A 26,701-nucleotide genomic window follows, 5' to 3' on the forward strand; every position below is an offset into this window, starting at 1 on the left:
AATTTTCTTGCTACTAGCAACTGAGTGTATTTTGTATCATTGATTGGTACATCCTGCAAAGTTGCTACCACTGGCTTTTGAGTTTACAGTGAAGTTTCCATCTATGTGCCTTTGAAAGAATATGCTTCCAGCAGATATTACTACTGAAGTGACTGATAGAATTTTACAAAGTAAAAGTAAGTTTTCTGTGTATGAATGTTTGTTTACTGGAATTAATATTCTGGAATTACCAGTTTTGAAGATGTAGTTTTTTTCCCATGATGATGAATACTTGCAGACTCACTGCAATTGCAAAGGAATAGCAGGGGCTCACCATCTCAAAGTTCCACCTCAACACAAAGTTGATGATTGTATCCTTTTGATTATTGTCTAGTTTAAAATAACTTCGACAAATACCTTTATAGCACTGTCTCTAACTCATCTTATGCCAGTCAGGATGGAGCAGGATGAAGCTGGTTTGTTTTTTTTCCCTGTTGTTTTCCTGTCCTCACCATCTTGCCATACTGTTCCAGCGAAGACATTTAACTTCTTTTGCAAATATATTTCTTGGTATTAAGGCCTGAGTTTTCTATTGCATAATTTCTCTGTTTGTGTCCTTTCAGATATCTGTAGCCAGTAGCTTCAGAACTTCAAATAATAACAGATTCTTTTTGCATCTTGAATTTTAACGTTTATTAATTTAATTCAGTTTATGTTTCTGTGTATCTTTTTTTCCAGAACACTGCATTTCATTGCATCACTAGTGCTTAACTGGATGGAGAACTTAAGAGTAGTATCTCTTGTCTGAGCATTTACAGTCAGATGGGATTTAGTTTCTCTAAGCTGTAAAAGTTTTATCCAAAACTGGTCGTCCGCAAAATAAAAGACCTAATGATGTTTTTGCTAGCAGTGGGATAAGGATCTTGAATAAAAGGTTTTTAGAAAGTTTGTTAATACCTTAAATTCTTCATAATTTAAAAATTTACGTAGAGGATAACATTGCCACACTAAAGGAGTTTGGAATTGAATCTTTCCTTCTAAGAAAGAAACAGTACCTGTACGAACACTGGAAAACAGTTCTAGTACTGGTCTGTAACACTTGTAGTATGCTGAAAATTTGACTCAATGTGAGAGAAATAGTTTTCTTGTCAGAACACTCATAGAGTGTCAGAAACAGAAAATGGAAAGAACAATGAAGGCAACTGGCAGCAATTCAACACAGTAGTGAAGATTAATAAAACTTCTGTTATCAGAATATGGTAAATATTTGTACAGCCACTTCAATATGTAATTTTTACTTCCTTTAAGGACCCTAACTTTACAAGAGATTATCTTATTCATGTGACAAATGCACTCTCTAGGTGTAGCACCAAATTGAAAAGACCAGAAGATTTGTGGGTTGATGTTTACTGTTATGATGCAGTCAGTGCACAGAATTTTAAAAAATTGAATTATTGATATTAACACCGTGGAGTTGAGTAGATTGATAATCCATATTGGACCTGCAGTGAATTGAACTCCCAACCAAAGTGGCTGCAGGTCAGATGTTTTCAGTAAAGGAGATGGTACATGATAGCTGGTTTATTCCTAAATATTTGTACAAGATGTGTGAAGCTGTACATGTGCACTTCCAGTTTTTTCTCTTGCAGTCTTTGTCCTCTGGATAGAAAATGAGAACAGCAATCTCTTTGCTGTTAACTGGTATCCAGCAGCTTCTGCATCAGGGGCTGTTTTACTATTTCTAGCAATGGTCCATGAAGTGAAATCTAAGTGGGAGTCAACTCTATTTTACTATCCTTAATCTGCTGTTAAAAGTATTAAAATACTATTTTTTCCACATTTCAGAGTAACAACTATAAATTAATTGTAACAGTAATTATTGCTATTTAGTATGAAATTAGTATAAGTATTTAATATGAAATTATGTAAAATTTTTGTAATTCAAATCCCCTTGACACACAGGTTTTAAAAATAAAGAAATAGAGCAGAGGATTGCAGTACTTAAATTCATTTTGTTAGAGGTTTAAAAGCGATCATAAACCCAGTACAATTTACATCCAATTTATATGTTGTAAAATTTGGATTTCATAGACCAGTCTTTAAAGTTTGGCATTTGTATAGAGAATTCTTTTCCAGTTCAATTGTTGAAGTGTGATGATAGCTCAGTTTTTTGGTGACATTTTAATGGCAGAACTTGTTCTTTGTGGAAGTGGTGGTAATTTTTTTTATTTTTTTTTTTGCAATTGTAACTAGATTGTAACAGTGAATTTTTTTTTTTTTTTTTTTTTTTTTTTTTTTTTTTTTTTTTTTTTTTTTTTTTTTTTTTTTTTTTTGTAATGGATAAGTTTTATTTCAGTGTGATTGATACAGGCTTCAGTTCTGCATCAGTATTCCAGAAGTTGCTTCACTTAAATTGGAACAGGGCTGTTAGTGTTACTGTGGTGGCTTGGCTTTTTGGTTGGCTTTTATTTTCTTTTTTGTTAACTGAATCTTGGTTGGAACCAATAGATTCATATGTTCTTAAGTAAAAGATACAGCTTGAAATATCAAGATACAGATTGAAGATACAGTTGGGTATCTAAAACCTGCAGCTGAAATAATTAAGATAATAAGTAATAAACTTGCACAGATTTTCTTCATGAATATGTGAATCATATCTAAGTTCTGAGTTAACAGGCATCTGTGCTTTTCTTTGTGTACACTTGCCATTATGGCAAGATTAACAGTTGCAGGCATTTCTTTCTCTTTAAAGCATTGTACGAGTTTACAGAATTAAATTAGATTTGAACTTCATACTTCTAGGTTTTTATCCTCTGAAGTGAGCAAAAGGAAAATAAAATTATTCTAATAAATTAGCTTCTGCAGTAAAAACATAATTCTCAGCATTGTTTGACTGGACAGCAGTAGCAGGTAGGGGTGAATCTACATGTTGTTCATCATATTCAAAGTATTGTTTAGGCTACAGCTGTTACTAGCTGAAGTACTAAAGTATGTAAGTAAAACTGGCAGTTGAATCAGTTGACATTGCCTTTATTTTCTGAACTAGAATAAAATATGATTTTGCAGAAATGTGCCCTTCTGAGAGTGAAGGTTTCCACTTGAACTCTCATAGTGGTGACTGGTGGGGGAGTCTAGTACAGTTCAAGTCTCCATGAAGTAGTGTTTGTTGTATTAAGTGTAGCATATGAAAGGATATATGTGATCATGCAAGATAGCTGGATTTTGCTTCTGTTACAATATGAACAATCTTGTTCTTATATCACAGGTCTTAAATTTGTATAAATATCTGTGTGAAGGAAGAAATGAATTATTAACATACACTCATATTGTAATATAACTTTTAAGTTTTCTGTTGGCTTAATTATCTTGTCAAGCTAAATCTAGGATAATAATGCTTTTTAATTAATATGTCAAGTTCTTTACTCAGGTATTTGAGTGACATCCTCTGTTACACCTGAGACCTAGTAAATTACTAAATATATTGAACACGGGTGTCATAGTGACTTCAGTTTGAAAATTTATTTTTGATATTACCGTACAGTGCCATTAGAGGAGATAAATTTAAAGAGGCAAAAGATGTTTTAACAAAATTGCATTCTGTACTTCTTCAGAAATGTTACTAAATGACCATATTTCTAATGGAGAATTCTTTGCCCAAACTTTTTTCTTCAATGCTTCTAGAAGGATGAAATTTAGTGTTGTTGTAATGAAGTTTTATATGGTTCACATGTTTGAATAAAAACCCATTGATTTAACTGTCCATAGAAAATTTGAAATCTGACTAAACACACTTGCTTTTCTAATGAATCATGCTTTAAAAAAATGTCCTAAATGTGCAGTTGATGTTACTGAAGCTTTATTGCATAGCAGATATTATATATTTGACATCCCTGATACAGAGGCACCACAAAACCTGTCTTTAACTTGGCTCTCCTCTTGGATACACATCCAGCCATAACTTTGATAGGAGTTCTCTAACATATGCAAAACCTTAGATCAGTGTGGTGGTTTGTGAAGGTTTCCTGAAATTTTTACCTGCCCGAGATCTGGGCAGTCTCTCTTGTACCTGACAAGGACCAATCAGTGTCAGATTTTTAGGATTTTGAAGCTGTAATGAAGTAGACATTAGGCTCTCCACTCACTAAATGCTGTTCTTTCATTTAGCCATTTAACACAGTGGATTTAAGCTTGAACATCTAATCCTGTCCTGTAACTAAATGACAGCTTCAGCTGTCAGTAGCTGGAGAAGGTAGCACTTGTCTTCTTTCACTTGTTTTGAGGGGAGGTGAGAGGAATTGTGCTGTGCAGTATTGCTGACATCATATTCCATGTGTAATGTCATGCCTGGGTTTTGCAACAGTTGAATGAGATTGTTTCTGATGATTCCTCTGGGGTTTTGTGTGTGTGTGTGTGCCCTGGAGAAACTTGTAATACAGTTAGTCTAGATTTCATTATATTATCTCTGTGATGATATTCTGGTATTCTGAATGCTGGGAGTAAGATCTGTAAAAAATGGGTGAAGATTTTTTTTTTTTTAATTTTTTTGTGGCACACTGCTATATGCAGCATTGTGTCAATGCAATTGTTTCACTTCAAATGATATTCCAAAGTCTTTTATTTTAATAGCAGCAAATCTCACTGTTTCTATCCTAAAGCGTTATATGAAGAATAGCTCATTTCAGTTGGTAAAGCAAACAAACAAGAGGCAAAGTCCACAGTCTGAAAGCCCATGGAGTAATTTAGAGTAAGTTACAGTCTAACCTACCTGTGCTGGTACCTCTGTGAATCAGAGAGTCACCTAAAGCCAGCCTGGCCCCCAAAATGCTTCTCCAAAACAGGCTTCTTGTTTTGGCCCTGGGAAATGCTTTCTTTAACAGCCTCTGTCAGTTTCTTTTTTACCTGCATTTCAATTAGTGGCTTATTTTCATTTGATCTGTGTGTTGAACAATCCTTTAAGTAAAAAAATGTAGTATTGGAAAGGTGTTACCCTTTATGGGAACATAGTATCACAGTCAAGTGCCAAATATTTTGGAAAGAATCCCTACTTAGCAACAAATCCAGAAAATAATGATTCTGGGGTTTGTGGATTGGCTTTTTTCCCCCCCTTTTAATTAATGTCAAGACAATTTAAAAATCTGTTAATATGAGAAAGTTCCAAGCAGAGGCATTCTGTGGGTGGGGGGAAACATAGTCCAAAAATATAGGATCCAGATCAGCAGAGGCTTAAGTGCAAACTTGAATTTGTATGTCTGTCTCAGCTGTGGTGCCAACTTCCTGGCTTCCTTCTCTTGAATGTACCAGTATGGGCCCTGAGAATGTTGCCCATGCACTAAAAGTCTTCTTGGTGCATTTGTTGACTTGAATGGTTTTGCTACTTTCTTTTTTTCTCCAGAAAAAAAAAGTTTTGTTGACCAGATGTACTTGGCATATTTTGTTTTTTGTTGTTATCAGAGAAATTATGTTTAGTGTTGGAAATATTCTGCTTGCCTGTGCTTTTTCTGTGCAGGTGATTTGATTTTCCTTTTAAGCTTTATATTGTAGTTAGTGTATTGAAGAAAGTAAGCTGAGTTTTGATACAAGTTAGAGCTGTACTTAGGGCATAAAATAATTTTATCTACTAAAATGGGTCCTCAGTTCCAGTGATGACAGAAAGAGGAGAAGCTGGAATTCTTTACTTTTACTGTGTTTCACTATTGGCAGCATGAAAACAATTACGAAGATGTAGATGAGGGAGCTTGACTCTGAATCTGTTGCTATCTGAAGTCTTGTAAATATGGGGCCTCTCATCTTCCTTTACTTGAAAAGGAGGCATTGGGGAAGGAAACTGGGATGCAAAAGAATGGCTGCTAACAGTCTAACTTAGGAATTGTAGATGGGGAAGGATAACTTTCTGGCTGAAAGAAGTGGATTTATTTTATTTCCAAATGCAGACTCTTGTGCATTCTTTGCATTTTTCCTATTTTTGTCTTCTCTCTTTTTTTTTCTGTCTTTACTCTAATTGCTTTTTTTTCTTCCTTAGTGGTAGTTTCTTCAAATCTACTGAGAACTTTTAAAAAGTATTAGATTTCTTTACAAAAATTATTCCTAGTCAGTGAAGCTGATTATACTAAAACAGAGCGATTATGTTGTAAACAGTTTTAGGTAATAATTTCATACCTCTTGTTGAAGTCAGAGAGATCTCATTATCTGTTCAGGTGAATCTGCCATCAGCTATTGTACCTTAGTTTAGTGTGGGTGAAGCAGCAAAAAGATACTGTGAAATCTTTCCTTGTCCAGTATGTGAAAAACCTCTGCATGCAGAAGTATACATTTCTGAACACAGTCATATATTTGCTTTAATGGTTCCTTTTCAAGTGTCCTTTCTTGTTATCTACTTGAGGATAGCCATTCCTCCATTTGCTTGGTTTACCTTCACTTTGAGCCAGCTCTTTAATAAATGTTTAACTGTGCTTTAATTTTTTGCAGATGATGTAATGCAGACTACTTACTGTGAAGTTGACTTGGACAAGGGAAGAAGAGATGCATTTGTGTATGCTATCAAAAATCACTATTGGTACCAGATGTATATTGATGACTTACCAATATGGGGTGAGTGATATATGCATTAATGACTGGATTACACCTACTCAAGACCTGTACTAGTGGGCTTCATGGAGTCATTTAAATGACTAAGCTTTGTTACAAGAATTTCACAAGAATATGAAACTCAAATGCAAGTCAAATTCACAAGAATATGAAATGAAGTAATAGAGGACATAGTCTTAAGCTGCACCAGGGAAGGGTTACGCTGAACATTGGGAAGCATTTCTTCACAGAAAGGGTAATTAGGCTTTGGAGTGGGCTGCCCAGGGAGATGATGGAGTAACCATCCCTGGAGGTGTCTAAGGAAAGGCTGGATGTGGCACTCAGTGCTATGGTCTAGTTGACAAGATGGTGTTAGGTCATAGGTTGGACTTGATGATCTCAGTGGTCTTTTCCAACCTAATTAATTCTGTGTGAAATAAGTTGAAGGCTTATTGCATGGAGTGAACAGTAGGATGGCTGTACTAGCGAAATACAAAAACAGTGAAAAGCTGGTTTGTTTCTCAAGCCCTCAATTAATAACAGCAAGTTCTTAGGTTTAAATTTGTTCAAATGTTCAAGTGAGTGGTAATTAGATAGGTTACACATAAAGGTCCATGTTACTGTGATCATGAATAACAAGTTTCATAAAATTATTTGAGAGTTAAAACTTTATTTTGCTGCTTTTCTTTATTACTCATGCATAGTATTTTGTTTACTTCTATAGTAATTTAGTAGCTGTTGACAGTGTTGCTTTACAGTCTGTTTATACAGAGTTTTATTTTACTTTTGCAGTTCTCAAAATTTCTCTTGCTAGTGTTATTAATCTGGTCTTAGAAGTGCTCGTGTCTTGAATAAAAATGTGTGTATCTTTATTACCATTGTCTCTTAAGGTTTCTGTGTCTTGTTACTCCCTCATAACCTGTGATCCCATACCTAGTAAAGAGTGCTCTGCAGATTGCACTTTGCCCTGATAGCAATCAACCAAATTCTCCAAGGCCTAATCTCCCTGTTGTAGATATAAACTGAAAGGAACAGCCATAAAAGGTTTTGTAAGGTAAGGTCTTTGTTGCCTGTGTTCCATGAAGGAGGTAGACCTGCCCAACCTAAACAGAATCCTGCTGTACCTACAAAAATACAGTTCAAGTCATGCAAGAAATGTTCTTTGATAGCTGGTATGAATTACGCTATCTATCATTGATTCATTTTGACAAAGGGTACTATTTTTAGCTTGCTTATTTTAATTGGTTTTAGAAAATATCTGTCTGATGAACATGGCAGAAATATTAACACTTTATTTATTATTTATCTGGTAGCCAGGAAGGTCTGGGTTTTTTTGGTTTTGTTTTAATGTGTCTGTTTTTAACAGATACCATTATAATGCCTGAAGATATGTACTTAAGTATTGATTTTGTTCTTTTCAGCTGATTTGCTTAATGTGTGTAATGGCTTTGTAGGCAGGCTTGGAGTAGACCTGAATTACTCCGTGTGGCCTTTACTGTACTCCTTGTGCAATTGCTGGGGTAGGCTTCTTAAAATTCTGCATGAGTGACAAGTTGTTGCTACAATATTTTTTTATGGCTTTGGCTTTTTAGCAAAAGACCAATGAAATATTTTTCTAGACTAGTGGCTAGTAGACTGAATTGCCTGAGGATGATGGATGCTAAGGTGACTTTTTTTGGAATTCTATGTGGCTAACAAGTCTTGGAAGCTATATTTTTATAGGATTTATTTTTCTGGTCATGTCTCATCATCTAAAATGCCAAAGAGCAAAAATACCTACTGTATCTTCTATACACTGACAAATTTTATGCTCTCAGCTAAAAAAATGTCTTTTCCTGTGATTCCAGTGTTTTTAATGTTTCCCAGTGGTATGCTTTTTATGCACAAGAAGTCAGCTAGAAAACGTAGGATCTCGGTATCATCTTTGTAAGATATTAAGAAGCTGCTTTTGCTAGCTTGAAACCAGAATCTCAAGCTGTGCTACATAATAGGGCACTACAGGATCATAAGTACTGGTAATATTATGTAAGGATATAATCTGACATCAGATGTGAAAGCAAGTGGTGCTGACAGTTTTGGTCTCCTGTGGGTTAGGTAAAAGTAGCAGGACTGCAGATTGGTCAATATTAGCCTTTTATTAAAAAAAAAAAAATTAATGAGTTCTTTGTGGGGGGCTGAGAAAGGAGTGGATGCATCTGAACCAATCAGAAGTGTTAATCTGCAAGTCTGAATGAATATTTTGGACCTTTGTGTTCCCAATACAGTGGAGAAAACTGGGAATATAGCTTATCTGCAATAATTTTGGTTCAACAACAGAAATGTTTCAGGCTCTGAGTGCTGCTTAAAACTTAAAGCACTGAGATTTGCTTCTAATGGAACAGTTTTTATTTTAAGTATTTCTGTTATGAATATGGCATAAATGATACTATACACATGCCTCTGCCAGCTTGCTGGTGCCTTTGAGTGTGTTGTGTAGACTTGTCTAGTACCACCTATTGTGGTGGCATTAAGGAAAGCCAGTATCTTTTGCTTTGTTATCATTGCATAGCTGTAACTATTCCTAAATAGTTACTAATTTCAGTAATTATAATGAACAAAATCATTAGGACTATTTAAGATACATGGGTGTAAGAACTGAAGTAGTTATGATAGCACCTCTGAATACTGAGAAGGGGTTTTTTGATTTCATGAAGACAGTGTCCAGAGCTGTTTACCCTCAGCTTGCATTGAAAATAGCTTGTGCTGAATCACTTTTTTTGTTACTGTGTGAAGACTTGTCATGTTGATCCACTTCATTTGGATTACCTATCTTGAGAACCTTACTAGACAGCATGTTTTGTATATACTGTATGACCCAATATCTTACTTTTTTTCATTGTTGTTGCTTTGCATCTTGTAGCAGGATTAAACAAGAATTTTGTTCCCTAAATGTAGATGGCTGGAATTCTTTTTTAGTGCTACTGAAACAAAGTTATCTCTGAAGATCTTAAAAGAAAAGGATTCAGATGGTGCTACTATTTATTGAGAATTCTAGGCAACTTCTCTTTAATTCTATTCTTAAAGCAGACCATTCATTTCTCTGGGCTCATCCAGATGCATTCATGGCACTCATCCTGTCTCCTGGCAAATTTTAGTGAAGTTCATCCTTTATGTTCTTTATGGTTTTCTACCTTGCTATGTCTTACTGACATAAGACATGTGCACAAACATTAATTCTTAAAATTCACCTTAGAAGTCCTCAAAAAACCCTGTAAGGAGTACTCTAGAAAGACTAGGCATAAATTAACCTTTCTTGACTGCTGATAACTGAGGGTAATGACATCAAACTGCTGTTTGATGGCTCTGGAAGGTTTGCACTGTTTTCTAACCTGAAAAAGGCAACCAGATCTTTTGAAGTGCATTCAGAAAAAAATATTCCATCTTATATTGTTGCCTGAATTGCTGTCCCACAGTGGAAAGACCAGGCTTGATTGTTTCAGGACATTCCCTAACTACGTGAGGCACTGTGTTAGTTCATTCCTTCAGTGATTATTGATCAGAATGTCCTTTAAGTAGTTTAGAGGTCTATATTGTCATTGTTCTGGATACTACCATGGGAACAGATGGCACGACAGGTGCCAGGCTGTATGGTGGAGGCACAAACTGGCACGTTTCCTGTACATGGCATATACAAGGCAATCCTGACAGATGAGCATGAGTATAAAATTGACAGAAAAATGCCACCTTGAAAATTAAAACATGTGATGCACTAAGGCCCTTTTTTCTTATACCTGGTGCTTTGTGATAGCCTATTCCATATCCTTCACCTACTTGTTCTCCCATTCCCCTCATCTTGTGTGTCTTGAGTGCTGCTTTTTTTGTGACTTTCCATCTTGTACATCTCTTGACATCAAAGCTGATGCTTATAGCCTTGGAACTTGTTGGCTGTTAAAACTTCTTCTGCTTTCGCCCAGCTTGGCACAGTCTCTGGAATTCTTCTGTAGTAGATGAGACATTTTGCACTACCGTAGTGAAAATAAAGAACTTCATCACAGAATGGTTTGGGTGGTTTGAGTTGGAAGGGAACATAAAGATCATCTTGGTCCAACCCCCCCCTGCTCTGGGTAGGAACACCTTCCACTAGATGAAGTTGCACAAAGCTCCATCCAAGAACACTTTCAGGGGTGGTACAGCCACAACTTCTCTTGGGCAACCTGTTCCAGTGTCTCTCAATCCTCACAGTAAAGAATTTCTTCCTGATATAAAACCACATTTTTGGCAAGCATTGGAAACTTGTCTACAAACAAGAGCAAAAAGCATGTGTTGGGAAGTCAACTAATGAGGATTACAGAGAGAAAGTAGAATTTTTAAGAAGGAAAAAAAATGAGGGAATAGGTAGATGGAAGATGGGAAATTATAGAGGTCTTAGCCGGCCAAGTTCTCTTCTGGAAAATGAATCTCTATTTAGCTAGTTATTTATCTGGTAAGAGTTGCAAATAAAAGTAGAGGCACTGTTGTTGGGTCTTCTGCAGTCTTTGTAGCTGCATGCTTTTGCTTTTAATGCCATTACAAAATGCTGCTTTCAGAGACCCATGGATTGAAAGTGGAGTCCAGATATTAGAGTTGAAAAGAAGAGCATAAGGTCTTCTGTGTTCTCTTTGTTTATGTTGCTTTTTTAGCTGGCCAAACCTTTGTAATGCATATTTTTAAAAAATGCAAAATGTCTGAAAAGCGTACCTGTAATAGATACTTACACTTGTTTCCTGTGCAGGGATTGTTGGAGAAGCAGATGAAAACGGAGAAGATTATTACCTTTGGACTTACAAAAAACTTGAAATTGGTTTCAATGGAAATAGAATTGTAGACGTCAATTTGACCAGTGAAGGAAAGGTGAAATTGGTACCAAACACAAAAATCCAGATGTCATATTCAGTAAGTAATTTGGTGATGCACTTATATTAAGAAATTCTACATGGTGGAATAGCTCAAAAATAGATAGTTGTGTACTACAATATGTAATGATATGTTGGGCTATATTAGAGGAAGATGCATCTTCACTTCTTCAATTATTTTGTTTTGTTGCTGAAAAACCATGATAGATTTATTAATAACAAATCTAAAATTATTATTTTTGAAGTACTCCAAACAAACTGGAGCTTCTAGAATGTGCAGAAAAGTGTTTTAGTGAGAAAGGAAAATAACCTGAAAGGATTGAGACTAGAAGTGCAGAGGACCTGCAAGTAGGTATGCATTGTTTTCATGTTTGGACTGCTGACATTTGTATCATAGGTTTGAACTGGGTTCTGAGCTAGGATAAAAACCCACTGTAAGCCTTTATGCTTTGCAAGCAGTTAATATCAAAATTTACTTTGTTTTGCAATTCCAGTATAAATTTCTCATTTATTTAATATGAATAATAAAGCTTTAAGTTTCTTTTTCTGAAGCTCTCTGCTATGATAATGAGTTGCTGTGATAAAAGGTAGTGAATAAACAATGCTTGCTGGTTGAGACAAATTATTTTTTCAGTTTTCCTCTTTATTTAGTTGATGTTACTTAAATCAAGTGATGGTGCACTTGTCACGTTCAACACATTTGTATAGTGAAACCATTTTTTTAAGGCACTGCTTTTCTTCCATGCATTAGCAGTGGGCATCAACACAGGATTTTATTTCAGACAATGTTCTTGCCACAGTTAAATTTCTCTTCTGCTGAATAAGTTGTATTGTTTGAAGTACAGATAACTGGGTTTTGCATGTGCTTTTTAGAATTACATTTACACTGATTTCCCTGTTTTTGTTGCAAAATTGATAGAAATTTCAGAATTTGCTATTTCAAATTCTACCAGCATTGTAAAGTCCATTTGTTCTAAATTTTAGGTAGGACAGCGTTGATTAACAGCCAGTAAGGAAAATAACAAAAGATAGTCCCTTAAAATACTTTTTAGTGTACAAAGCTCAGGACTTTTCTATCAAATTCTGTTGGAACCACTGGGCAATTACTGGGCTGGCCTGTGTGTGGTGATTTATTCACAGATTGTCACTGGTGGGTTTGTTCTAAGCTCTGCTTCATAGTGGCAGATGCTCTAATGAGAACTGTATCTGCTTGAAACAATTTTGAAAGCTATTATGTTCTGAGCTACCAGTCTTGAACAAGGTTGTAATTTGAACTGAGGAACATTAATATCAAACCTCAAAGTGAGTAGTGCTGGCATCTTGGGGTTTTTAATATGTCTCAGGACTGTGGTAAGTGATTGGGGTGTTCAATCTACATTTATATGCTTTCTTTTATACTCAGTAAGAGAACAGCTTTTGGAGGGGATAGTTCGTTCTCATGTATTTTAAAATAGGTATGTACAAGGGGGCTGCATTTGTTTCAGTATCACTAAAAATCCTGGTAATTTTTGACATGCTTTTGAAAAAGGTTTTCAGGTAGGCTTGTATTTAGTTTCTAAAATTGTTTTAATTTAAATTTTCAAATGCAGTCTTGCAAAAATTCTCAAGAATACTTTGTGCTACCATATTAACACCATATAGTTCATTAATGCAATTACATTTTCCAAATCCAAAGCAGTCCTTGCTGCAGCTGGTGGAGAGCTGACAGCAGTAATATGTTGTTACCCTGTGATAGTCTGTCCATAAACACATACTCTTCCAGTTGGTTTCAGAGTAATTTATTGGCAATTGAAGTGTCTAGATTCATAGTAATTGTGTGTGTGTATATATATGTGTATATATATATATATATATATTCTACAATAATGGAAAAGGTTTGTTGTATTTGACAACTACAAATTTGTATCTTTGGTTAGCCTCACAGAGACAGTGAGAACTGAGGCAGAGCAGGACTGATTCTGCCTTGTTCTTAAACATAACCATGGATAAGGTTTGATCCATGAGGTGAGGTGGCTGATGTTCATTCTATGGCTGACCTGTAGATACCAGTCTTTAAGAACATAATTCCATTGTTTTTTGCTAAACCTCATTCATATTGAAGAAAATATCTGAAGAGGATGATTTTTAATATGTGTTCTGGGTTTCTGTAAGGAGCTTTTCAAATATAAACATTGCTCTCTTCAGGTGAAATGGAAGAAATCAGATGTGAAGTTTGAAGACCGATTTGACAAGTATCTTGACCCATCTTTCTTCCAGCACAGAGTATGTATTGTTCTAAGACAGCCTTACGATACATCTCTTTAAAATGGTTGCATTAGTTTAGCTTTCATGCAGTTTTTGGATTATATTTTTGAATTTTCAGATTTTGCAGGTGTTCTGGGACAATAAAACAGGGAGGTCTGACTGTTGTTTAAGTGGTAGTCTTGCTGCTAAAGTAGGATGGCTCCATTTTTTTAGAGTGTGTCAATAAATATGGAGGCAAACTTGAAGCTTGCAGAAAATACAGGGTGGTTCAAGAAAATACATACAGGTGACCAGAAGCAATGAAACCTCAGGGATGTGACTGTGCAACTGTGTAAGCTGAACAAGTGCAGTTGGCCATATGCACACTTCTTTCTGAAGTAAATGCAGAGCAAAAAGCATTAGCCTGAACCAGTTGCACTATCAGTTGTATTTAAACCTGTGGTTGTAATCTCTTGAGGTGTACTGAGCTGTACTACTTTCTGAAAGTAGAGACTTTGCATTCTGTTTGGAGTTCAGTGAAAACCAGAAGGATATGCTTTTGAGAGCAAAAGTAATGCTGCTGCACATTTTGATCCTGTGCAAAGCAGTAATTTCTTTGGCTTTGCTACTTAAACCTCTTCTTTAGGAAGGCAGGAGTACGTCATGTTGACTTTTGCTTACCAAGAGAGTGTGCACAGCCAGTTCTCCAAACTTTGCTGCTGGTTAACTAAGTTGTGGTATCTTTGTCCTGAACAAGGTTGGCTGTTAAAAAGGTTTATGTGTGGTGTTTTACAGGCCAGTTTTGATGTAGCTTTCTAAAAATGTAGTGTTACTTATGATAGGGTCTGTTGTAGTGCTGACAAGCTGACCTTATAGGCATCAATTTATCCTTGGAACAGTTTGAAACACATTTACAGTTCTAAACCTTACGGGTGTGTTTTCTTTTTGTAGATTCACTGGTTTTCAATTTTCAATTCTTTTATGATGGTGATCTTTCTGGTTGGCCTGGTGTCTATGATATTAATGAGAACTTTGCGAAAAGATTATGCAAGATACAGCAAGGAGGAAGAAATGGATGATATGGTAAGATCTGCATTCACACTTTAAAAACTCTTCTTTAAGGCTTTCTGTTTTCTTGTACATTCACTGTTAGCAGCTCTGAATGGCTTTCTTAAACTGGACAGAAAATGCCTTTTGTGTGTCTTGAAAGTGTTACTGGTTTTCTTTATAACATGCTTCTAGACTGCAACGTAAAAATCTCTCTGTAGTCACTGTGTTAATGTTCATATCCAACCTTAGGATAAACTAGGTCCATTCTGAATTTGTAGTAGAAGCCTAATGTATTCCTAACCACCACAGAAGCTCTAGGGACAGGAAGGGATTCTGACAGATTTTATTGTGTCATACATTCAGGTAGTAATTTGTTGTTGTCTTCCATAAGCATCTGAAAAGTAAATTTTTCTCTTAGATTTGATGCATTCAGAAGAGAAGACACACTTCACTTGAAGTTGCTTTATTAAATCAGACCTTTTGTTTTTATGTAGTTTGTATGTTTGTCTTTAATTGTCATGACTAGACTTAAAATTTGTTGTTGTTGTTCCCAGGACAGAGATCTAGGTGATGAGTATGGGTGGAAGCAGGTCCATGGAGATGTGTTTAGACCATCCAGTCATCCTCTAATATTTTCATCGCTTATTGGTTCTGGCTGTCAAATTTTTGCTGTGTCTCTTATAGTCATTATTGTTGCAATGATAGAAGATTTATACACAGAGTAAGTATAATTGTGCCATGTCTTCCATATATAAATGTTAAAGTGAACAAAGTAATTACAAAAAATACTGTTCTAACTGGCCTGAAAAAAAGTGAGAATCTTTAGTCACAGCCTGTAGGTCAGATATAGTATTAAGAAGTACTCTTTTAATTTGTAATGAAACTTTGTCCTACTGTTACCACGTTAGTCAGTCTCCTTTGATTTCCTTTTAGTGCTTGCATTTTTAATGATTTATTATGAAACCAGCTTGTTCTGCAGAATCACTAGTAAAAAATATAGGAAATACATGTATTTGAAGGTACATATTTCCTGGTTACTCCTGGTTTCATGCAGAGTAACAAGATGTTAGTATATTTCTGACCATAATTCCCCACCATGTCCTGTGAAGACTGAAATAAGAGTGTGCTCTGTTGTGAATAGTCCTGTTTTCTGCTAAGTCAGTATTAAGTCAGTCTTACCACAAGTCTGCTTGGGAATGAAAATGTAATTCCCTAAGTTGCTTTGAACACATAGTGCTCAGCCTGTGTTGATGTAGAATCCCCAGAAATAGGTGGGCTGTGGTCCTGACTGGAAATAATCAGTTTTTTAAAAAAGAAATAATACTCAAGTTTAAATTTAACACACTATTTGTAGTTCACCTGTTTTCTTCCTTTGTTTCTTTTTTATTGAGATTTTTGGATTACTGAGTGGACTTCATCTGTTTCAATCATATTTTGGGAATTGGAGGGAATTATTGGCTTGTGCTTTGGGGTTTTTTGGTTTTTTTACAAGTGATCTGTTTTAAACAGTGACTAAACTTTCATCAGTGAATATCACCTGTAACTTGATTTTAACCAGTTGTAATACTTCTAACGTGCCACTAGAGAGAACTCTTGCTTTTCAATTTAGTGGCCTTTTAACGGTGTGTTTAAAAAGCCACTCTGTAGTAGCAGCAGAATTTTGGCATATTTTCATTTTTCATAGGGTGTTTATTCCCCTCCTTTTGCCTCATGGTTATATTTCTAGACAGGTATACATACACACTTCTAATTGTGCAGCATGTCAGCCCTTCAGAGGCCAAAATGAAATCATTTCAGAATATATGTGCCCTGTAGGGAAGCTGTAATGTAGTCATGTCAGCTGTAAAATGTATCAAAACAACATTTTTTGAAAAGATATGTGCACTTAGTCTTTATTGCAGTAGGCCTTTCTGTCACTTTCAAAGTGAATTTAATTCTGGGTGTGTAGCGGAACAGTTGACCAAACATAGTGCAGACAATTCTTACATTTAGGAAAATAGCACCAAGTCTGGTGTTTTCACTGGTAGCCTGCATTTACACATTTGGCAATGCCATTTCAGACTGTGCTTGTTCATGGGGGTTTGCATGTGTTTCTAAATTGTCTTAAGTTACAAAAAGTTTTTAAAAAACAAATATTGACAAAACAGTCCTTCAGTGTGTGTGACCAGCAGGTGTATTTGCTTTGGTCGTGCTGTCTTGGAAGCTTTAAGTGCTAAAGATTGCTTCTTTGAGTGCAGCAGGCATCCAGGAATGGTTCCTCAAAAGCCAAAACAGTAACTAGAATGTCTCAGAGCAGCTAATTTGAAGAAAGTACAGTAAGTCAGCTGAAAACTTACTGCTATTTGCTGTTGAAGAATAGCAGAGGGATGTGGAGAAACAACTCGATTAATTAATAACATTTATATCCTATTCTTAGATATGATCTTTTAAAATGTATTTGGAAATGGCTTCTTTGATTTAAAATTATTAGCTTTGCTTGTAAAATTTCAGAAAAATTATTCCAAAATTAGTAGTCCAACATTTAATGGGGTGACATTTAAAAATTACTAAGCTCTTCTGATTGCACTACTTAATGCTGATTTGTGACTTCATTATAGTATTTATAGTTTCTAAATCTAATTTTCTGCCAAATGAGCACTTTCGATCTTAAAAGTTAATTTCTTGGGGATGGCAGAAACATTATTCACAATCTTGGTATATTTTTGTTAATACTGGCCTTTTGACATTTTATCTGCAGTTGAATCTTATACTTAATGTATGTCATGTAAATAGTTATTTATGCACAAAGTATACACATCCAAATGTCAGAGTATATTTATCAGAGGTGACATTCTGTACTCCCGTTAAAATAAATGCACATTAGAAAAGAATGTAGTATGTAAAAACTCTCTTTCCCACATTGAATTAGACTTGGCCAAAGCTTTGTATACAAATGCTGTCATTCTTATTCAGATTTTACTGTTTAAGCACTTCTAAACATTTGTATTGCATAAAAATAATAAATAACTGCCTCTGCTAAAAATACAGGGGTTTTTTTTTCTTTAATTATGTTTGGTATTGTATTTCATTTACCAAAACATCCCTTGTTCTAGGAGAGGATCAATGCTTAGTACAGCTATATTTGTTTATGCTGCAACATCGCCAGTGAATGGATATTTTGGAGGAAGCCTTTATGCTAGACAAGGAGGTAAATTGTTTCCATGTTTCAGCATTTTCATTGTGTTGTTTAATGGAGAAGTTATTATTTTCTGATTTGCTCTAATGTAGAAGAGCCCTCATGGAGTTAGATGGAATCCACTAGATTCTTAATAAACAGAAAATATTTTGAGTGTGTTTAACTTTCATATTATCTACTCAGTCAGTACTGGCTAAGCTTTCTAAAAAGGTAACTGAAGTTTTAGGTTAATTTAAAAGAGCTAAATAACTGCTAACAGTTGTGACTTCTGAATTGCTTGTTATACTCTTGTATATAATTTTTGGCTCATGACATCCACGGAGTGTAATAGCCTTTCCCTTTTGTGTAACATGTTGTTAAACAGCTCATGTCATCTTCTTCAGATGACTCCTCCGTGGTCCTTTTCTGTATGTACTAGGGGGGTTGTGTTAGGCTAACACCAAAAGGATGAGTAGATTATTTACTGGACCATTAATTGAAGATGGAGAAAACTTTATATCATCTTTTAAAGAAAAATGTTCTACATTCCAGTATATGCAAATCAATATGAGCAAATACTTAGCAAATCAAAATGAGCATCAGTAGAGAGCAGAAGCCAAATAAAATTGACAGAAGATTTGAACAGGCTGTCTTCAAATGCTCCCCACTATGCCTCTGAGTTATGACCAGTTAGATTCTTGCAGTGCACTAGCTTCATCCATTCCCTGTGCTGCAATAAAAGAATAATCAATATCTATTATCTTCTAGAGTGCTTAGAAAAATAATTCTTGTTAAGTTCACAAAAGAATTTATATCTTCTTAGCATGATATACCTGTTAGTGTTCAGTCTCAATTGTACTTTTGAGTTTGGAGGTTAGAAGTTTATTTTCATGTGGCTTGTTTATAAACCTAGCAATTTGTACAAAACCGGATCTAGTTAGAAAAATATTGCAGTGCTGTAATGTATTGTGCTCTATAGTTGAGCCAGATATGCTTTTTTCTTTACAGATAAACATGTATCAAAATGTGAAATGCTGATTATGGTGGCTCATGTTTAAAATACATACAATTATCTTGAAAAAATATGCTTTTAAAATTGTTTTAACTTAATGCATGTTAATATCATGTTGTATAAATATAGACAGTATTTAAGAGCATAAAAAGTACAGGGAATACAGATAGGGGAAATTTTTAAGGTATTGCCCAGAAGGATTTCTTTGAGCTCACCAGGGAGCTCTAAACTTAATAACTACTAATAAGTCTTCTGTTCCCTTGATGCTTGGAGTTTAGAAATCATTTTCTTTACACCTTTTCTGTTGTTGAAGATGTCAAGAGCCGTTTTCCTGTATGTTAAATACTATGGCATTTTGCTTTATACCAGGTATATATCCTTAATGCATCCTGACTGTGTGTGATGAGCTTGGTTGGATCAAGCCAACCCAGAGCAGGTGCTGCCTGGAAGCAGCTGCAGTGCTGAGTTGTCCTGGGAGCAGTGCTGAGCTTTCCTGTGCTCTCAGATTTGTGAGCAGGTTCTGCACAGGGTCAGCTCTGTCTCTTCTCTTCTGCAGCTACATACACCTTTAGGTTTTACACCCCAGGTTCTTTGGCCAGCTTAGTCAGCATATGCTGTTCTTCAGCTGAAATGTTCTCATGCTGTATCCCTTTTCTTGTCTTCTCACCTGGCCTTCTGAGTTGATTCATGTGCTGCATCTTGTGAGTCACCAGGAATCACATGAAACTTCATTTGCTCTTAATTCATGTATTGATGTAGTATGTTGTTACTTATTTATTTTGCCTTTTTGTGGGAGAAATAGTCAAACATGTAAATTCTGGAGTGTTTGCTAATAAATTTTAGAAAAAATATGCTGTATCTTACCAGTCCTATTGAAATATCCCTTCTTACAGGAAGGCGGTGGATAAAGCAGATGTTCATCGGAGCCTTCCTTATTCCAGCAATGGTGTGTGGAACTGCCTTCTTCATCAACTTCATTGCCATCTATTACCATGCTTCAAGAGCTATACCCTTTGCAACCATGGTGAGTTATTTTATTAGAGAATTTAAACTACACTCTACACACATAAAAATTATACATTTTTAATCTAAATACATTTGTGAGTCATAGCTTTAGCTAATTGGAAATCGGTCATGGGAGAGGGGTTAAGGTGCTTCAAGTATAATTGATTTTAATCACAATAGCATGAGCTGTTGGATGCCAAAAACAGTCTTATCTCTGCTTTAAGTGACACTTCTGCTTTGTATTCAAGCTTAATGTTTTAACAATGTGGAAAGTTAGCAACTTGAATTTCCTTCTGGATGGCCAGTGCAAACTGTTTGTAATATAAAGTGTAACAGGAAAGGATTCAAAGTGAAAGATACTTCTAAGTCATTGCAATCAAGCAAAAAAAAAATTATCAGGCAACAATATGAGACATTCTGAGCAGATCTGTCTTTACAAAAATGACTTGCTCTTTTCACTTTGTTTAGTGTTATTTCCTGTCCAGTTATGGTCCTGTGTCTGTACATTTACCATATCACTTGAAAAACTATGTTGTAGTACTTTTTCATTTAGTCACGATGACTTTCTCTATTTCCTTTGTCAGGACTTTGTTTGTGTTGACCCCTTTCAAACAACCTCAACTAATCTTGTGAATTAAATGTAGGAAATAATCACATGCCACTTGGGCAGAATTTCTGTTTGAGCTTGAAAGGATTAGTGTTTTAAAGCAAAACACTTTTTAAAATAGGCACCATAAGATTGCTTTTTTCTATTTCTGTGCAGTAGCACTGTTAACTTAATATCTTAATGCAGGAAGGAGGTCTTGTTTTCAGTGGTATCTGTAGCAAATCTTGGAATTTAACATTTTTTATAGATTTCTTCTTTACATATCAAATTTTTTGTTCTGTTAGGTTGTTCAAATAATTCAGAGACATTGAAGTAGCCTTGGATATCTTAGTTTAAACCTACCATGAAACGAAGCTTAGTATCAGAAGTTTCTATCTTACATTGTATTATTTGGGTTTGTGATGGGAATTCAGTATGTGAGTGAAAATACTTCTAAAGAACACATTGTTAATGAATGAATGTGATAGAGATTATAAATGGTAACAAGAAGAGAGACAATTCTTCAGGCAAACAATTTCAATCAGTAATTTTTTACTGATGGAGGAGTCATTCTGTGTATGTTGCTGGTTCTAGTCACCTCCTTATTAACAGTATTTTCAAAGCATGCCTAAATACCAGCTTTTTACATTGAATTAATTTTTCTGAAACCACTAAATGTAATATAAAGCTAAACATGTTTATAAACACTTAACTTATTTTTTCTGGTTTTCTTCTTCAAGAAATTAGATTAAAATTCTATCTTTGAGTATATTTATGTTGGTCAGCGTCCCAAAGCAACATTGTGTTGTTTTTTCTTTCCTACACTAGCAACCCTATACAGTACTGTCATAAAAGTTTACAGCATTGATCTTTGATATGTGCAAAGAGACTCTGTTGTACTTCTAAGCAAGCAGTTATGGGATCCCATTTCTCACTTGTATTCTCATCTGGAGGCTAGAAATGCTGAGGGAAGGAATTCCACCTGTGCTGAAGTTTGTCTTGTGAATTTGTTCAACTGATTTGTATTTTACAAATACACACATGGGCACGTGCACAGAAAAGCTAATGCATATATAAATCATCAGGATGTTAGAACTCTCTATACACAGTGATTTTAATGTTTGCAAGGTTTTATGAAAACGTTTGAATCATTGTGACTGTGGCAATAAAATTTAAGTGGAGTTAGCAGGCAAGCAGCTTATGAGTCGGAAACCTCATCAGAATGAGCAACGCTCTAATGACTTCAGATCAACAAGCTGGTTTGTAGGAGGAAATGGAAATTGTTTGCAGTTACCATGTTATGCTTCAGGTTGAAGTCCCTTGGAAGCCCTCTGGCTTTATGGATGAGATGCCTTTGTGTCTCTCCACCTCTGTTTTCAATGTAAAGAAGCTTCCAGAATTGTCTAATGCAAATTTGCTGCTTTCTTGGGGAAATAAAACCTCTGCCCCCTAAATGTACTAGAACACAGAAATAGCTTCCTTTACCCTGACAGGTCTTGAAACCACCCTCTTTGATTTAAATTGCTGGCAAGTATTGCCCCCTCATCTTGACTGTTGTAAATCTGCAAAAAGCAGAAACTGAGTTGCTGAAAAAAGTTCCTTAACTAAAAGGTTGCTAAGAGACTATTCCTTAGTATGTCATCCTGCACTTGGCCAGTTTTGCATTGCCATTTCCCAGTGAAGTATCTCAGTAGTCTCTGTGACTTAAGTCTTCCCTCCAGAGGGATTTTCTTATGGAATTTAGGCAAGAGCAGCTGACATAATCAAATCCAGGGCATCCAAACTAACACCCACTCAGTTGCTGCATCTTTCACCTACCTGGTATCTGCTTTTCTACACTTTGTCTTGAAGTCCTCAAATTGCTTGGTCTCTTGAGGATCTTCATGCATCTCGTTATAGTCTGTTTTGAACTTCAAAACTTCATTCACCTTGTGTAACTCATTCCTGGTGTCTAGATCTTCTTGAAGATGCAAAGCTTGTTTCTGATATCAGTCATCACTCTTACGACTCTGCCCTTAGCCCTTTTAGATATACTTACAAGCTGTCTTTTCTGTGGAATGACAAACTTGCAGTGAAATAAGCCATGAGCATGAACAAAACTTAATCTCTTCTTTGGGGTAGTTTTCAGCTGCCCTTCCCTTCAGAATGATAACAAGAATATGACAGATTTTATTCAAAAATGAGACCTTTTTAAAACTTAATGCATTAAAGCTTTCTGGAGCTTCTGAAGGAGACAGAAAATCTCTGCTTTTTTCACTCATTCCTTCACCTTTATCGAAATGCAGTGGGTACTGTTCAATTATTCATGCCTTTTGAGTCCAAATTTGATTCTTTGGTGTATTTTGTTTATTATGTCCTCTTACTAGTGAACATTGAGTTCTGAATTTGTTATACATACATCTTGACTTAGTTTCAGTTGATGTTTATCAGTCTTTCTGGTGTATTTAACAATCATGTTTATATTTTTTTGTGTTTGAGTTATATGTAAAAAGTGGAGCGTGGAAGATTTGAGAAGAATTTTAAATAATGGTGTGTGAAGTGACTTCTCCATGATATGCTTGAGGAGTATGGTACTGGTTCTGTGCAGAAATACTGATTAATGCAGAATTTCTACAGAGTACAGCATGATTGGATTTGAAAGGACCATTTTAATACTGGCATTTCATAAGTTCTGACTGCTTACATTCTTCTGTGAATGATGCATAATTTAAAGATTTCCATTAAGGCTACTATGACTAATGTAATATTCTGACTGCAAAATCTATGCAGCTTCTATTAACTGTTTTAAGAGTTATCATTTTTGTTTTGTTTGAACAATAGGTTCCCTTGTGGCTAAGGTTTCCAGTGTGCATTTTTAATGATTTAATTAAATAAGGTTAAGCACACTGTATTTCTCTTGGGATTGAGACCTTATTGTTTGCATCTTTTGAACCTTGTTTTGAAAAGAAAAAAGTGTTTCCTCCAACAGATAGCTCAATCCAAGCTGCAGCTTTCCCTGACAGCTTTGAGTTGATATTAGTGTTGACTGCCACTAAAAAAAGAGGACCTGGTAGTGCCAATGATTTTCATGCCTTGAGCCAGATAAAGAAATACACCTGGCTAAAAATAGGAAAAAAATCCTGTCGCATGCATTCAGCAGGGTGCTTCGTCGGATTGCTTGAAAGTGACTGTGCAACCCTTGGTCAGACCCCTTTGTTTTGCTAAAAATAGACACTACTTAATTCTTCTGCTTCCATTTTCAACAGTTCAATTTATTCCCCAAAGCAACACTCGAGATTAACAACTTAGTTGTAATAAAACTAATAACACTTTTCTTTTGAAGCCTTCTGTTCTATTCTTTTTCTTGTAGTGTTTGGACAATGTGCAGAAAACGGTTGTATTTTACAAATTTAGTAACCACTGTATGGGAGGCAGTCTCATGACTGAGAGTGCATTTTGGTAGCTGACAGAGAAGATCAGGCTGCTGCTTTGACAGTTAATTTTTATTGCTTTTCTTCCCTGTGCATTAAGCAGACATGGCACCACAGCCTGCCAGTAGCTGTTTAATATTAGATATGCTCATAAAAATTTTAATTATCACCTTTGAAAGAAGTTTAATCTACAGTTGTCAAGAAATAGGAAACACATGGCACTAGGAAATAAATTATTACCTCCTTGACAATGTTTCCTTTCAAATATGGAAAACTGAATTCTGCACATTCAGTCAAGGGTAGTAGAATATTCTTTCCCCTTCAAAACAAAACAAAAAGGAATTAGAAAGAATGCAGGCTTGGTGAGGTTGACAATCTCTTCTATGGCAACTAAAACCTGACAACTAAATCGGCTGCTAATGTATAAATAAGATATTTTGTACAACAAAATTGCAACAGTCAAAAGAGCTATTTTTTTGATGTGCTGGCTTGGTACAAAAAGATCGCATAAATTACTCATGTAATTTGTTTTGGGTAACATGGATTATAGAGAACCTCTGCTTGTTTGCTTGATGAAAAAAACAGGTTTGAAGATGCAATGTATTTGCCTCTTTGTATAATTTGTGTTTTATGAAGCAGTAGTTAGAACAGTTATCTGAATTTCTCACGGCTGATATAACAGCAGTAACTCCTAGAGCACTCTTAAAGCCATAACTTTCTTATCTCTGCCTGTCACACAACTGCTGTTCTTGGGATCGGATTTTTTTTAGTATGTTGTCAGTGATTTTGGCAGGAGGGTAGAGCAGATATGTGTTGATCTTGTCTTCGTTTCTCCTTTCCATTTGCGATGATGAAGTGGAGGCCATTAAGTGCCTGAACTGCTTTTCCCATTGTATTCTTACTCCTGTAAACCTTTTAGGCAGCAATCTTGTAATTTCATCTGTAAGACATTTGTTACCCCAGTACCCTGTGTTTGCTTCAGTTGGGATTTAGGCTCTAGGTTTGGATATTGCCCAGCCTGAAAACATTATCCTTGCCATCTGTGGCTGCGGGCACTCACTACCCATTCAGTTTGAGAGGAGGGGCACTGATTTTACCTCAGACCTGTATTTGAGAGGAACATGCCTGAAAAACACCAGCTATCTCCAGTCATCTCCCACATGCAGAGAAGGCTTATTATTGCTAAGAGTGAAGAAAGTTGTTTTACCAGTCATCAATCTGAGCAGGTAGACTACCTGTGAGTTAGACAACGAGTGGAAGGCAAGAAGGAAGATGCTGCTGAGTTCAATATGGTGTGTACGATCAGTACAGGTTTTGTTGGTCATCTTACAAGACCAGCAGGTTGCTGTCACTAGGGTTGTCTTATCTCACTAGAAAGAGCATGCACATCATCTTCATTTTGGACAGCTTATCAGAGCCAAGTGGGAGTAGGAAGCATTCCTGAGCCTGTGCTGTGGTTCATCCTTGTTTGCTCAATCGTGTCTCCTTTGCACTCCAGAATTAGCTCAGATAATTTGTAGACTCCTGAAATGGCTTCAGGATAAAAGGGAAAAAATGTACTTCACTTTCGTGTGTCCTCAGAACGCAGCATAGCATTAAGACAGGTGGCATTTCACTGTTTAACAAAATGTTGACTTTTTCTAATGCTGCTGTTAGGTATCACTGAAGATGCTGGCTGTTCTGTTTGAAATCAGTTAAATTTTCAGCTAAATGGATAACAGAATGTAAGCTGTTACACCATCATCAGTCATACTTTGACTGATCTGATAATGAAACCACAAGCACTCTGATTTTCTGACAGATGCCAATCATAGGTGTACTGGGAATAGCTTTCCTGTACTTATTGGAGTCATTCTTCAAGGAACTTTGGTCTGTCTCAGATTGTTTTATGCAGATGAACATTTTAGATTTCAAAGCTACTGCTGAATCATTTTCCTGGATACCACAACTGCCAAGCCCTGCTGGATCAAGCTGAGCCCTTTCCTTCCTCACCTGATTTGAAGCCATTGAGCTCTGGAGAGGGTGTCACTGGAATGAAATGCTACTGACAGCTTTGTTTCATCTGGGAGTTTGCCAGCTAATCACTAATTAGGCCTGGATGTTCCTTGGTTGGTTCCTTGTCCAAGGTTATAATCTTTCTGTGTGGATTCTGTAAATTGCACACATTTTGCAAGATGGACAAATACAAATTGCCAGGTGGTGTTCCAGGTGAGCTTAGAGCCCAAGGCGCTTCTTGGGCAGTTTCTTTATGCAGTAAAGCATGGATTCTCTTCCTACCACTGTCCCCAGTCTGGCAAAATTTCTAAGATCAAGAAATTAAGCTACAGTCATCTTAAAACCGGCAATATAAAAGATAGTTGTGGCTGCATGAGCAGTACAGATGCCCTTTCACACTGCCTGGATCTGAGCTTTCTGCCTCAGCCAGGTGTGAAACCTACCTGCCAGAACAACACCACAATGAGACACAGAGCATGATGGACCACCTGACACATCCAGAGGGCCTTGCTGCAGGAAGCAGAGCACACTCTTCTTGAAAATGGAAATGGTTTCAATATTTCTTTGGATCCTATCCAAGCTTTAATTCTTAAACATCTCTTCTACCCACTGCACCTCAAACAAGCTGGGACTTTTTGGTGAGGATTTTAATAAATGTAAACTCAAGATTATGTTCTTTGTTCCTGATACTTTTTGACATTTTTCTCTGAAAATTCCCATCTGCTCATTCATTTAGACTGAGCAGTTTTCAAGGGCGGAACTTGTACCCATTGAGTGAATTTTATGTTACTCCTCAAATTTATTCTCAGGCAACCTCAGTGTCCTACTTAAAACATTATGCTTGCTTACCTA

General features: G+C 36.0%; 1 protein-coding gene across 2 annotated transcripts in view; it reads left to right on the forward strand.

Annotated features, from left to right (window-relative positions):
• Positions 1 to 26,701, forward strand: part of TM9SF3 (transmembrane 9 superfamily member 3) — a 44,530-nt gene that overhangs the window by 8,334 nt on the left and 9,495 nt on the right. For both annotated transcript variants that reach the window (XM_062496250.1, XM_062496249.1), the window contains exons 3-9: positions 6,445 to 6,567; positions 11,294 to 11,454; positions 13,599 to 13,676; positions 14,589 to 14,720; positions 15,242 to 15,408; positions 17,780 to 17,874; positions 19,747 to 19,877. In XM_062496250.1, coding sequence (XP_062352234.1) covers positions 6,445 to 6,567; positions 11,294 to 11,454; positions 13,599 to 13,676; positions 14,589 to 14,720; positions 15,242 to 15,408; positions 17,780 to 17,874; positions 19,747 to 19,877 — 887 coding nt within the window. The remainder of the gene's footprint in view (positions 1 to 6,444; positions 6,568 to 11,293; positions 11,455 to 13,598; positions 13,677 to 14,588; positions 14,721 to 15,241; positions 15,409 to 17,779; positions 17,875 to 19,746; positions 19,878 to 26,701) is intronic.

This window comes from Cinclus cinclus, chromosome 7, assembly GCF_963662255.1.
Source record: "Cinclus cinclus chromosome 7, bCinCin1.1, whole genome shotgun sequence".
NCBI classification, from domain to species: domain Eukaryota; kingdom Metazoa; phylum Chordata; class Aves; order Passeriformes; family Cinclidae; genus Cinclus; species Cinclus cinclus.